We start from the raw sequence: 14,506 nt of genomic DNA on the forward strand, positions 1-14,506 counted from the left end.
TGCGCCATTATCTTTACCATTTATTCTACTGCAAGTGTTTGTATTGGTACTAAACTTTACTGAAAACCATGTGTCTTTACTGAGAGTGGGGGCGCCTCTCCACAGATCTGACCTGTACCTGGAACCCTAACCCCAACCCTAACCTCTAACCTCTAACCTCTAACCTCTAACCCTGGCAGCTTTACCTGTTTGTCTCCAAGGAGAAAGACACGCCTTAAGCCAAACTGTGAAACATTCCAGTAAAAAGCTACAACATTTTCACGTAGACCAGCAGGTAGTGAACCCCCTGCCACAAAATATAAACATTTAGAAGTAAAAGCTTTACCCTGAACCACAAACTAAACAAACTAAAGCTTCAGATTATTCGATTATTACTTCAGATTCCGCTCTGACAAAACACGCTTTTAGCCGTTAGCATCGCATTTCACAGTTTAGCATTAAGTTAATTTGTCTCCATGGATACGAGCAGGTAGAGCTACGAGGATTAGCGTTTAGGCGCGAGTTTACGGTTGGATTTAGGGCTAAGGTTGTAGTTACCGGTCAAATCTGCGGAGAGGCGACCCCACTCTCAGCACAAACACATTATGATCCATTTTTAGCCGTTAGCATCACGCGTAGCTCTTCTCGACTTGCGCGTCGCTAACTCTCTGTGACAGTTTAACCATAGGTGCCATTAACCGCAGCACGACCGCGCCACGATAACCGTAATTAACCACAACAAGGCCTCGCTCACTGTACCAATTAACCGGAGCGGTGATTATCCACAACACTAATTCAGGACAGGACGAAGCGACGACACAAACCCAACGCGAGTCCAACGCAGCGTGTGATTAACGCCACCCGGCCACAAGAGCCCGTGTTTAACCGCGGCGAGGAGCGGCGGTAGACGGGACGCCACCCCAGAGCGCGATTTGAGGCTTTATCACCGCCGCCGCGAACGAGAATCGCTCTCCACAGCCCTGACCTCAACGACGACCGAAGCCTCGCCGAGTTAATCCAGGAGCGGCGAAAAGAGGAGGAGAAAGAGACGGAGGAGAGAGAGACGGAGGAGAGAGAGACGGAGGAGAGAGAGAAGGAGGAGAGAGAGACGGAGGAGAAAGAGACGGAGGAGAAAGAGACGGAGGAGAGAGAGACGGAGGAGAGAGAGACAGAGGAGAGAGAAAGACGGCGATTAGAAGGACGGCAGCCATCACCCGCAGACGGACAGTAAACGGTCTGTGCCTCGGAGCGAGTCGTCCCCAAAGGGCCCGTGGAGGAGGGGCCAAAAGGGGCCACTGTGTCTCATTTGTACAGAGTGGACAGGAGCGGGGCAGGGCATCTGATTTAATTGTGACCGTGTAGTTTTTGGGGGGTAAACCACAGGGAGGAAAGAGAGAAGGGGAGGAGGAGGGGGAGTGTGTGTGTAGGTGTGTGTGTGTGTGGGGTGTGTGTGTAGATGTAAATGAGACTCAGGATTAGCTCCGTCTCTCACTCTTCTCCCTCCCTTTCTCTTCCCATCTCTCTCTCCCTCCTCTCTCTCCTCTCCCTTCCTTTCTCCCTCTCTTATCTCTCTCTTCCTCTTTCTCTCCCTGACTCCTCTCTCTCCCTTCTCTCCTCTTCCCTCCATCTCTCTCCTCAACCCCTTTCTCCTCTCCTTTCCTTCTCCCTCACTCCTCTTTCTCCTCTATCCTCTCTCTCCTCTCCCCCCCTCTTCCTCCCTCCTGTTCTCCTCTCTCTCTCCCCTCCCTCCCTTTCTCCTCTCATTTCTCTCCTCCCCCGTTCTCCTCTCTCTCCCTTTCTCCTCTATCCTTTCTCTCCCCTCCCCTTCTCTCATCTCTCTCCCTTTTTTCCTCTCCTCCCCCTCTCGTCTCTCTCCCTCCCGTTCTCCTCTCTCTCTCTCCCCCTCTCTTCCTCTCCCTCCTTTTCTCTCTCAGTTTTATAGATTCTCTCGTTTCTTGACGTTCATGATTTAGGATTTATTCCAGACCCAGATTTAAACGTTTAATTAAATGTTGTGTCTTGTCGTCATGGAGACACGTCACACTCGTCCTGTATCCTGGTTATTCTCTCCATCCTGTTCTATCGTTCTATCGTACAAAGCTGTTCTGTCGTTTTGTCTCATTTCATTTTAGTTTAAAGATAAAACGCTGTTCAGTCTCTGGTATCGGTTGATATCGAGTATCGGCAGATCCTTAAAGCTTCAGTATCGGTATCAGACCCGAAAGAGCCGGATCAGTGACTCCTTAATCCCGCAGCGTCTCCGTGGCTCTCGGCTCCTCGGACAAAGATCGATCACACAGAGGTCACGCCGCGCTGAGACTCGCCGGACGAACAGAACGACGTTTGAGCGTTTTTGGATTTAACGGTGAAACACGAGTCACAAGTTTAAGGATCAAACCTGCGGCGAGTAATTAGTCCAAACGAGACTCGTATCATTAAACTTCAATGAGCCCGACGCAGGAGCCGCCGCCTCTGACCTTCACAAAACGACAACAGGACAAAGACGACGGTCCGACCAGACGCCATCTTGTTTAGTGACCACGGTTAGCATTTAGCATTTAGCATAAGCAACATTTTCACTACAAATGGAAAAGAAAAGAGAATCACAGACGCCATTTTGTTTGAGGGAAACTTGAACATTTACATCAAACGACTGAGCGAAAAGCAAACGTCCAAAACAAGAAAACACAACAACAACAACAACAACAACAACGACAACAACACCGCGCACAAACGGAAACAAACACAACAAATATATTAAAGAGACGTGTGAGATTTTAACAACGAACACAAACGACTCCAGAGACGAGTCTGTGTCTGAACAAACTCTGATCACAACGACACGAAGAGACGATAAAAACGAGAAGAACGAACTCACAGAACAGAGGGAAGGACAGAGAGAGGAGAGGAGTGAGAGAGAGGAGGGGAGGGTGGGAGAGAGATGAGAGAGGGAAGCAGAGAGAAGACAAGAGGAGAGGAGGAGAGGGTGAGAGAGGAGAGGAGACAGGGAGAGAGACAGAGGAGAGAGAGGGAGAAGGGGGAAAGAGAGGGAAGGAGCGCAAGAGGAGAGAGGAGGGGGAGAGAGGATAGGAGAGTGAGGAGAGGAGATTGAGGGAGAGCAGGAGAGGAGTGTAGGGGGAAAGACAGGAGAGAGAGGATGGGGGGAGTAGGGAGAGAGAGGAGAGAAGAGAGAGGAGAGGGAGAGAAAGAGGAGATGGTGGAGAGGAGTGAGGGAAAGGAGGGGAGAGAGAAGAGGAAAAGAGGGATGGTGAGAGAGGGAGGGACAAAGGGGAGGAGGGAGAAAGGAGAGAGAAGAGGAGTGAGGGAGGGGAAGCAAGGAGAGAAGAAGAGAGGAGAGACAGAGAGGAGAGAGGGAGGGGGAAAAGGAGAAAGAGAGGAGGGAAGAGAAGGAGAAAAAGAGGAGAGAGAAAAGAGCAGTGAGGGAGAGGAGAAAGAGGAGAGGAACGAGGGAGGATCAGACAAGGAGAAGACGATTGAAGGGCTTTCGGAGGAAGAGAGAAGAGGAGAAAGAGAGGAGGAAAGAGGAAGAGAAAGAGGAGAAAGAGGATAGAGGGAGGAGCAGACATGGAGCAGACGAGTGCAGTTCTTTTGGAGGACAGACTCGTCGCCGTAGACGACAGACGAGGTTCACGCCGTCGTCTTCCTCCAGGAGCCGTGTTTCCGTCGTGCTGCTCCTCATCGTCTCTATTTATGGCTGTTTACTTTGTCGCGGCGCCAAAACAAGTATCATTCCACCGCCGTTTTGGCAGGATTCCGCTGAAAAGGTCGCTCTAAATGCGGCGCACGCTGCTGATTGGTTTAAAAATACAAATTAAACAGAAAACAAAGCTCGTCTTGTTCCGTTCGCCGTGATGAAAGAAAACGAAACGCTGCACTTTTAATCCGAACTGAAAGTGAACATCTTGTATCAACAGCTGGTTCTGAGCTCAGCGCCGTGTTTTTTTTGTTTGTTTGTTTTTTTAAAGTGAATTAAAGCAGCTTTGTTTGTGGTCCGTGTGTAAATCGCTACGACAGGTGTGAAGACGGTTTAAAAATAGGGACGCTTTGAAGTTTTTAATCTTAATGGTCTTTTTTCTGGATCGTTTTTTGTTTGGGTGACATCACTTCACAGGGGCGGCGTGGGGAGGGGGCCTGAGGGGGGCCTGGGGGGGCTGGAGGGGGAACTCGCCGTCTCTAGACCGGTCAACACTTCCCCCCATAGCCCCCCGTAAAGATTTTTGCCTCACTTTTCCAGCTCATCCAGTCATGATTCAACACGTTCAAAATGAGACACCAAAAAAAAAATAAAATGTCTGAAAATCCATATTAGCTTTTATAAATCGTTACAGGGGCTAAATCAGCGACTCAAACATGGGGGAGGGAGGGAGAAATTGTTAAAAGTCTCTGTTTTTACATGTTAAAAGTGAGCCCCCCCACTGAAGACCCGGGCCCCCCCTGAGCTGCCTCCGGACACAAATCCCTGGCGCCGCCCCTGTCACCTACACATATTGATTGAAAAACTCCATTCATCCGTGTTTTTCCTCTTATCCGGGGCCAGGTCTCGGGGGCAGCGGTCTGAGCAGGCACTCCAGACTTCCCTCACCCCAGACGCCTCCTCCAGCTCCTCCGGTGGGACCCCAAGGCGGTAAATCGAGAGCTTCGCCTTTCGACTCAGCTCCTTCTTTACCACATCTGTCAATCTCACGCTCCGTCCGTCCCTCAGTCGAGAACAAAACCCCGAGATACTTGACCTCCACGACCTGCAGAGGGCGCTACCTTTTTCCCGTCAAGAACCACGGCCTCAGATTTGGAGGAGCTGATTAATATGAATTTTACTAGAAAAAGAGACTAAACCCGCTCACACTGAAGCTTCAACAACACGATTTACTTAAAAATGCAACACGTAAGTTCAACTCCAAAGACTCCAGGTAACATCTCCATGGAGACGACCAGTAAAGTTCCACATTGCACCTTAAACTTTGAATATTTCACAAGTTTCGATCCAAACTTTGCACTATATTTCTTCAGACCCGTGTCAAACTTTAAGTAAAACATTTCCAAACGCGATCAACTCCCCTTGTTTACCTCACTTCACTCAGGCTTTACTTTGCTAATTAGCATGCAATCTACATTTTAAAAGCCCGCTTCCTCTTCATTTTGTCCTTAGTGGCTTTTAGCTTGGCTGCACACAGAGTACACCAAAGTAAAAATGCACAAAACTGAAAAAAAAACACTAACATTTGGTGGAGACATGGCTCTATTTTCAACAAGACAATCGAGGGGGACACAGAGACAAGGCGGCATGCGGCTGGTCACGATGGAAACACAAGCGTCGTTTTATACCTTCATATACGCCCTGCAAGTCTTCTCTCTCTTTTGGAGCTTTGTCCGTACAGAGCGCGAGGGAAAGAGTGCAGAAAGAGGCGATGAAAAGAGGAAAAGAGAGAAAAGATAACAAAAGGTCACAGTCAGCCACTTACCAAACATTAACAAACTACTTCCAAATGATTCCAACGGGTTTAAAATGTGTTCGGATCGAGGAGGAAAGACGCTAAAGATGTGAATATGGATCAGATAATGGATGTAGAAGGAAGGAAGGAAGTAGAGTGAACGCGCTAAGGCTAACTCGCGACGTTAGCCATTAGCGATGCACCGGCGACGTAGATTAATGATGTGGGAGCAGGTCGTTTGGGCGAGAATAATGTCACAGTTTTGTTTAAATAAATAAAAAACTAAACACGTTGGTTTTCTTGGCGTCAGGTCGTTGCTCGGATTATTGACCCCGAGCTGCAGATCAGACGCTGAAGAATAAGAATATTAGCTTTAAAAAGAACATGCAAATTTAAAGAGGGAGAGTTAAGACGCTGTTTCTCCGGCTTTTGGTGAACAGGATAATTAATTGGTGGCTTTTATCGGGAGCAAGGTGGGCATTAGCAACAGTTTGTCTCGGAGATAAAACGGGTTATTTATAAATGTTTGGCTTGTTCCCAGTGGGTTTGGCTGGAGCTATGCAACTATAGTCCAACTACATTAAAAGACTAAAACACATTTACTTTAGCGTCCTCGATTCACAAATAGACCTGTCGAGTAACGCATTTCAAAGCTCGACGTACGGCTCAAGTGAAAACACGATAAACGATAATAAACGGAGACCCAAGACCAGATTTAAACCACAAAAACTATTATAAATCTACAATACAGTGGTCCCTCGCTGGATCACGGTTTATTTTTTGTGGTCTCGCTGTTTCAAGGATATTTCCAATTCAATTTTACACTTTTTTTTTACAGTTTATGATCGTGCATCGTGGTCTGTGTCCGGACCGGCCAAGGCACTGCAGAGACGAGTTTAATAAATAAATAATAATGCTGCAAATCTACAAAGTGTTCAGGTTAGATTATGTTATAAATGCTGTTTTATGTTTATATGAATCATTTAATGTTGAAAGATTTAATATTTGATTTATAAGCTACGTTTATTTTATTGTTAAAATATCTTAGAACTGTTATAATTTAAGTTTTACAAATATGTTACTGTCACTTTAAGAGCGACTGCGCGCACGAGGAAAAGAGCACACGCCCGGGAGACGAGCTGAGGCGGCGCATAAAGACGGAGCCAAATGGTTTTCTTACTGTAGTTTTGTTTGTTTTTGAGACTTGGTTTGATTATTTCTGTAAAAAAAAAAAGGATTTTGCAAAGTTGTGAATTTAAATTTTGGAACTGTTTTTACATCAGTGTCTAGTGGAAGTTATTTTTTCTTCAATAAAAACACACGAGAGTCACTATTAATCAATTAAACACGAGAGAAATGTGAGAAAATGTTAACGCCTGTGTGAGAAAAGTGTATAAAGTGTGTGGTGAGGGGTTTTACAGACAAAAAAACTGAATAATTATAAGAAATAAAGCTGACACTTCGCGGATTTTGTTTAAATTACGAGTTATTTTTAGAACGTGACGGCCGCCATAAACGAGGGACCACTGCACTGTTAAAAATCATGAGTCGTTATGGATCCGTAACGAGGCGTCGAAGTTATTAAGTCAACTTTTTTATGGTTTAAATCTGATCATTCAGCCAAAAACGAGTCGATAAAGTGATTACGTAACCGGCCTATTCACGAAGTAATGAGGGCTAACCACTCTGCCACGACGCACGCACAAACTGGAATCAAAATTTTCTGAAAATCCCAAATTTGCGCTGCGTCTCCGTGTCCCGAGAGTCTGATTACTTACTGCAATCAGCCGTGTACTTTCTCTTCCGAGCCAATCCGAGTAATCAAACTATTTTAGAAACATTTCCGGCAAACAGTCGATGCAAATTGTGCCGAGTTTTAACCAGGTAAAGTCTAAAAAAACATAAATAAATAAATAAAATCTCTGGTCATTTAGCAAACTGTGAGTGTTCAGTGTCAGCAGCCAATCATGTGTAGTTGTGATGCAAATCGATGCAGCTCCATCAGCGTGAACAGGAAAAGCCCGTTAGCTCTTATCTGCAAATGGATAATAGCAACGTAGCTGTCGGAACATAAGGGCACAAACAGCCGCCGCCGTTTTTTGGTTGCAAATCACCTTGTTTACCGAGCGAGCGCTGCTGAGGAAACTCGGAATAACAATGTAATTTTTCAAACTGTCACTCATCTCTCCACGGCTCTGGAAGCAGCTGGGAGTGAGCGCTCTCGTCTCGGGGGCTCTACTTTCTCTCGCGGAGGAAAAAAAAAACCCCAACGTGTCACCGATGAAGAGTTATGCCGCGCGTTAGCGGAAAAACCTCGTGGCCATTAGCCGCTTTAGGGCGCTGCTGCCAGGTGAGGCCGCGTTTCCAAAGCTCGGTAATTACCCGGCAGGTTTGAGTCTCGCCCGGGGCCGACCTGCCCGAGCCGCGGCTGCACCTGGGGCTACGCGGGCGCGCGCTGGGAGCTAGTCCGCTTTGCCGCCTTTCGTTTCGGCAGTGTGTGTCCCGCTAATCGGCTAACGAATGTCCCGAGCCGTGCTGACAGCGAGTCGGGGCAAAACGCAGACCCGGTTTAATGAGGTTAGCAAAGCGCTGGTTCCGTCGGTAGCGCCGTGGTGCGGGTTAGCGGAGGTTGGGTTACACCGCCAAATGGTGTCCACTAAGGGCCAAATGTGTCGTACCTGAGGACACGTCGGACTTAATGGTGTCTGCTGTTGTTTGGGTTGTCGCTAACTAAAAATAAATACACTTTTCTCAGGCAAAATATAAAGTCTGATTTGTCGGCGCCAACAAACCCAATTTGTTTTACAGAGGCTAAAGGTGAAGAGAAACGTCTGTTATTGTGGATTTTCAAATAGAAAATAAACCAAATCCATTTTTAGACGCTGGACTGACGCAATATGTTCTCGAGATTGAATCAATTTGAGATACGATGCAGATGAACCTCGACTACCGCGAAAAAACAAGCTAAAGCTACAGCTATGACGCATTTGGCTAGTCTGGTCTGATGCTAAATGCTAACGCGCTCGCTACAGAGGCTCAGTGCGATGTTTGGAAACTATTTTACCATAAGATTAAAGTCATTTAGAAAGTAATTCAGACTTTTGTTCAGGCTTTTGTGAGGATTCTGGTTTCTAATTAACAGTTTTGAAGTTACCTTGACATATTTAAATCTGCTGCTCATGTCAAACGTGATTTATAAACTTCAGAAAAAATTTAAAACTAGTAAAAGACAAGATTTTGTAAAGACTTTAAAGAGCACGTTTTATTCTATCGTCTGATCTCTGTTCTAATGTTTCCTCGTCACAAACAGACCTGGAGTTATGTTTTTTTGTTTCACGTACAAACAAACCTGCAGATTTACGCTGAGTTCTTCTCTCAAAAACACTCTGTTCCACCTCGTGATGTCATGTGGTGATACAGGAAGTGCTTCATACACCTTCACTAGAATCATTTGGATCAATTCTAAACCTGGAATTGCCCATTTCTAGTGAACTAAAGGTAAAACGTAGCTGTTAACTTGAAAATGGACTTTCTCTTTATGACATCACAAGGTGGAACAGAGCGTTTTGAGCTTTGGAGATGTTACAGATGAATAATAAAGTGAAGTGAAGTCCGTTTTTGATGCGTTACCAACATTCTAACATGATTTAAAGCTCACAGGAGTAAACTTGACGTATTATAGCACGTTTAAGTCTACATTTTCGTTAAATAATAGCCTCGCCGCTCGCTTAAAGCTGTTCCGACAAAGCGGCCCCTCGTCCGCACACGCCCGTCGCTGCTGTACCTTGTTGAAGCTGCGTCCGGCGGAGTCCTTCTCGCTGGGGCGGAGCTCTTGCAGTTGTGCGTCCAGTATGTCCACGAGCTGTTCCATGAGACGCACCGAGGAGCTGACGTCCCCCGCGAAGACCGGCCCCTGGGTGTGCCTCGCCAGCTCGTTAGCCAAATTAGCAGCGTTTTCGCCCGTCCTGATCTAAAAATAGACACAGAAAAGCAGCGGGAGGCTCGTCAGGACGGGTTCAAGTCAGGATGAAGTAATGGGGATAATATATCATTTGAAATACGCTGCCAACACGGGGTCGAGGGGAGTGGAACGATTAGCACAGAGTGACGTGTTCCACTGCGATGAAACGCTCCAAACCCTCACGGAATTCAGCCACTTTAAAACGCTCGTATGACGCTCTGATCAGCACACACAGACCTGGAGGTGTGTTTTTTTGTTTCATTCTCACATGTTTAACACACAAAACCTGCAGATTTAAGGCTGAGTTCTTCTCTCAAACTGAAAACACTCTGTTCCACCTTGTGATGTCATCATGTGGTGATACAGGAAGTGTTTTTAAACTCCACACACCTTCATCTCTAGAATCATTTGGATCATTTCAGGCTCTGGAATTGACAATCTCGACTGAACTAAAGGTGAAAGGAGCTGTTAAACCAGTTAAAAACTACCACTTGATGACATCACAAGGTGGAACGTTGCATTTTGATCTTTGTAGATGTTACAGACTAATAATAAAGTGACTCAAACATGTGAGAATGAAACAAAACACAACTCCAGGTCTGTTTTTGAGGATGAAACAGGATTAGAACATGGATTAAAGCTACAAGAGTCAGTTTTGTGTGACACTGGAGCTTTAACAAACATGTGCACATTTTTAAAAATTGGCTTTAAACAAAAAAAGCAAGAAATGTTCCATACTGTTCCATTTCATCATCTGGTCACTGTAGTCGCCTATTCATAGAACCACAGTTAGAAATATTTGGAACTTTTGTTTTTCTGTTTTTCTAGATCTACTGGTTCAGTTCACACAAACTGTTTGTATAAATGGACACAGCTGCCTCTAACAGCCTCGCTCCTGATTGGCTCTTTGGTTGCTATGATACTCATGGTCAAAATTCCAAATAAGGAACTCATCTCTAAACTGCTCTGTCCTCGACGAGCTTCATTTGGAGCTGAACGCTTCTTTATAAAGTCTGAAGTTTGGACACACCCTCGCACTCAGCGTCTTTATTTTTATTTATTTATTTTTTTACTACTTTTACATTTTATATACACAGAAAACATCAAATATATGAAGTAAGATATATGGAATTATGTATTAAAGAAAAAGTAGTAAAGAAAAAAAGGAAATTCTATAAAATTAAAATAAATATATGAATAAATAAGAAAAAAATAAATGAATAAATAGATATTAAAAAATAAAAAATAAAGGAATAAATGAATGAATAAAAAATAAATTAATACATGAATGAATGAATAAATAAATATAAAGTAAAAATGACATTATTAATAAATTAATAAATACGCGAATGAATGAATAAATAAATAAATAAAATAAAAATTTTCATATCCTCAAAGTTCCCACTCTTTACCTCGTCAAAACATATTTAGTCAGAGTTACTTCTGTTTTTCTTTGCTCCCTAATTCCACATATCTTACTTTATGTACTGGACGTGTTCTGTGTGTTTATAACATGTAGAAAGTAATAAAAATAAAGAAAATAAACTTTAAATGAAACAGATTAGTGTTAATAAAGTCCATCTCAGTTTCCTTTTTCCTGTATTCTCCACATCGTCTCGTCTGCACAAATCCAATGAGAGGATTTGATATCAATAATCATCCGTGATCACAGCTCGGTATCGACTGCATCTCCAGCTCACGACGACACCGGAGCGTTTCCCCGAGTCCTCGTCTGAGCTCGGTACAATCAAAGAGCTCGCAGAAGACGCCGTTATTTCACCGACTTTGAAGTTCCACTCTGTGCTGCAGTGTGAAGTCTGTCAGATGTGCACGTTCTACACAACAAAGACCAACACCAAACACGCAGCATTCAAAGAGGGAATACCACTGCTCGCCACCGCGGGGAGAGAGACTTAAAGCAACAGGTTCTAGCGATAAATATAGAACGTATATAGAGCCAATCCCGACGCTTTTCAGATCATAGACGGAGTGAAGAATCGGACGGAGCGAGTGAGACGTGAAGCTCATCGAGGCCGGAGCAGGTGAAGCGGCCAATCTGGGGCTGATTTCTATATTTGGAATTCTGATCGTGAGTATCATAGCAACCAAAGAGCCAATCAGGAGCGAGGCTGTTGAAGGTAAAGCCTCTTAACGCCACTTTCCGCTGGTGTATTTAGGTCGAGTCTTTTGGAACAGAGAAGTGATTTAAAAAAAACTGCTGCACGTAAAAAGAACATCAAACAATGGCTAAATCCTGCTCCTCCTCCTGAAAAAGCAAATTTACACAATAAACAAATCCACAGAAACATTTTATTTTATTTGGAACAAGTGGATCAAGTTTATCTCCACATTTAGAACAGATATTTTGTGACTTTTCCATTTCAGGTGGAGAATTATTTAACTTTATTTTACACTTTATGCTTATACAGTGTTTGATTACACTTAGTTTTTCCTTTAAGCTCCCAGTTCTTGTAAATAGTTTTGTTTTTTTTACTCTTTTAATACAATAAAATGTGTACTTTTAAGTATAAGTAAGTCGTACTTTGAATAATAATACTGTTTCATATAATATCTGAACTGGAAGGAGTGTGTTTGTGCTCCTCCTGAAATAAAATTAAAATTAAAATTAGAAAAAGAAAAAGTTTCGTTTGGCTTTATAATTCCAAACTTATCCAAGGAAAATGTTTTAAAATACGGATTCAACTACATTTCCAGGGAATGGTGCAGACGTGCCTTTCGGAAAGTTACACGGAGTTACGTTAAAAAAAAACATGAAGCAGAAGCGTTTAACAAACTGGATTTTAAATTTTAAGTATTCGGCTCCAGCGTTTAACATCATCACCGCCGTTTAAATTTGCACAAATGTGGTCAGACCTTTTAGTCTCTTTCTCAGAGCAAATCCCAGCTCAAATTTGCAGCTTGGATCCAGGGATTTTTGGCCGAGGAAACCGCTTTACCAACTTTGCTTTGGGACAATATGACCACATGTTCTCCGGGCTGTTTCTGGAGCGTTCCCCGTCCCGTGATCCGAGTCCCGCTCTTACCTTTTGAGCCACTTGAGTGACCCAGTGGGAGGTGCAGTTGCTGAGGTCCGGCCCACGCGAGCACCAGGTCCCGGACGGCGTGCACAGGTACGACGCGATACCTGCACAAACACACACAGAGCACACACACGGGGGGGTTGGACACGGGCCAAAATGGCGGCGGCGGAGCTGATAAACTCTCCCCCGCCGCACAAACCCACTCGCTCTGATGGAGGGCACGGTTACTCGCTTTGAAACGCTGCCAGCAATGCCCCGCTTTACAAAACTGAACAATATAAAACATTTACACCATTTTGGACGAATTTAACACATCGAGCCAAGTCCACGAAGACGCCACAGACAGCAGAGGGCGCTACAGACATCATTTTACACATGAATAAACCTGGAAACTTTAAAATATAAACATGAATCCTGTAAGAATTATTCATTGTTTGGCCTCGTTTAAAACTTTGACCTAAACTGCAGATAAACAACATTCATTTTTGACCTGATTTGTCTGTTTTTAATGTTCATATCTTGATTTACAGACACAATAGTGAAATAAAAACCCCAGGATCATGTAGAGGGTTAATACGAACATTTAAGACCAGAATGAGTCTGAAGCAGCAGAGACAGAAAAGTGGCTATTCCAGAGCTGAAATAGCAAACCTGCCGCCATGTTACAAACAGGAAGTGATCGTGTGCGCACTTCCTGCTCCATCCACTCTGGCTCCAGTTCACTTTACATTGAAAATCTCAGTGCACTTCTTCAGTCTGTGCTCTTCTTATGGAATCAACCAAACAAATCCATCCAAAACCATCTTTGTGACAGACTAAACTCTGATTTAATCCATTTCCTTTTGTCTAATTATAAATATTGTACAATTTTTTATAAGTCTCGACGCTTTTTAACATTACGGTTGCTGGGTAACACTTACGGAATTAGTACGAATTTCATTATTAATTATTATTATTATTATGAACCAACATTTATAAATAAGAAAAAACAACACAAACTAATTAGTGAAATCTTGAATATAATTAGTTGTGGAGTTGTGTTTTGTTTCATTCAGACATGTTTAACTAACACACAAATTTGGCAAATTTAGGCTCTTCTCTCAAACTGAAAACACTCTGTTCCACCTTGTGATGTCATCATGTGGTGATACAGGAAGTGCTCCACTGTGTTTTTATAAACTCTCCTTCACTAGGATCATTTGGATCATTTCAGTCCTGGAAATCCTTGAAAATCTCGACTGAACTAAAGGTAAAACTCCTCTCCTCTCCTCCTCTCGTCTTCTCTCCTCCCTCTTTAATCTGACTCGTTAACTTGAAAACTACCACTTGATGACATCACAATGTGGAACGTTGCATTTTGATCTTTGTAGATGTAACAGACGAATAATAAAGTGACTCAAACGTGTGTGAATGAAACAAAACACAACTCCAGGTGTGTTTTTGCAGTAGACTCGTCCTAACTCTCCTTAACCCACAGAGTCCGTTCTGATCTTTCGCCTCTTAAATAAAGACGTCCGCTCTTTGACTCGTTGTGTAATCTCCGCCTCCTCGTCTCACCTCTTCAGTCACCGCTCTGCCTCGTCCTCACTTTCATCGTACAATAGCCCTGCTTTTATTTTGACAGCCGTTGTCAGTTTGGGTGACGGGCGCCGTGTCTGACTCGTGTGAGAGTCTCGTGCTCTGTCAGCCCGTCTGCAATTAGAACGACCGGCGGAACAGCGCTCCCCCCCGGCGCTCGCTTTTGAGGCTCGGCTTCCAACATTTCCTCGTTTTTAAAGAGGGAGTATTACACTTGTGTGTCTGTGTATTACACGTCAAAATGGCACTTTTCAAATCTTTCTGCTCGGCCTCGTTTGAAACGCACCTTTGGAACAGCTGCGAGAAAAAGAGTTTGAACGTGGCTGATAAACACTGCATTTATGTATGTGGACGTAGCTAACCCGCTAGCCGCCGCGTTCCTCATCATTTTGGTCTTAAATGTTCGTTTTAACCCTCTACATGATCCTGGGGTTTTTATTTCACTTTTGTGTCTGTAAATCAAGACATGAACATCCAGAGTGAGGCTGTTGAAGGTA

The 14,506-nt window shown here is 44.0% G+C and overlaps 1 protein-coding gene across 4 annotated transcripts in view; it reads right to left on the reverse strand.

Moving 5' to 3' along the window:
• Positions 1–14,506, reverse strand: part of LOC117385051 (adhesion G protein-coupled receptor L2-like) — a 222,171-nt gene that overhangs the window by 66,520 nt on the left and 141,145 nt on the right. For 3 of the 4 annotated variants that reach the window (XM_033982292.2, XM_055228535.1, XM_055228536.1), the window contains exons 7-9: positions 12,435–12,535; positions 9,214–9,399; positions 5,323–5,361 (exon numbers count right to left, since the gene is read on the reverse strand). In XM_033982292.2, coding sequence (XP_033838183.1) covers positions 5,323–5,361; positions 9,214–9,399; positions 12,435–12,535 — 326 coding nt within the window. The remainder of the gene's footprint in view (positions 1–5,322; positions 5,362–9,213; positions 9,400–12,434; positions 12,536–14,506) is intronic. The other variant, XM_055228534.1, reaches the window with a different exon arrangement.

The sequence above is a fragment of the Periophthalmus magnuspinnatus genome, chromosome 17 (assembly GCF_009829125.3).
Source record: "Periophthalmus magnuspinnatus isolate fPerMag1 chromosome 17, fPerMag1.2.pri, whole genome shotgun sequence".
NCBI classification, from domain to species: Eukaryota; Metazoa; Chordata; class Actinopteri; order Gobiiformes; family Gobiidae; genus Periophthalmus; species Periophthalmus magnuspinnatus.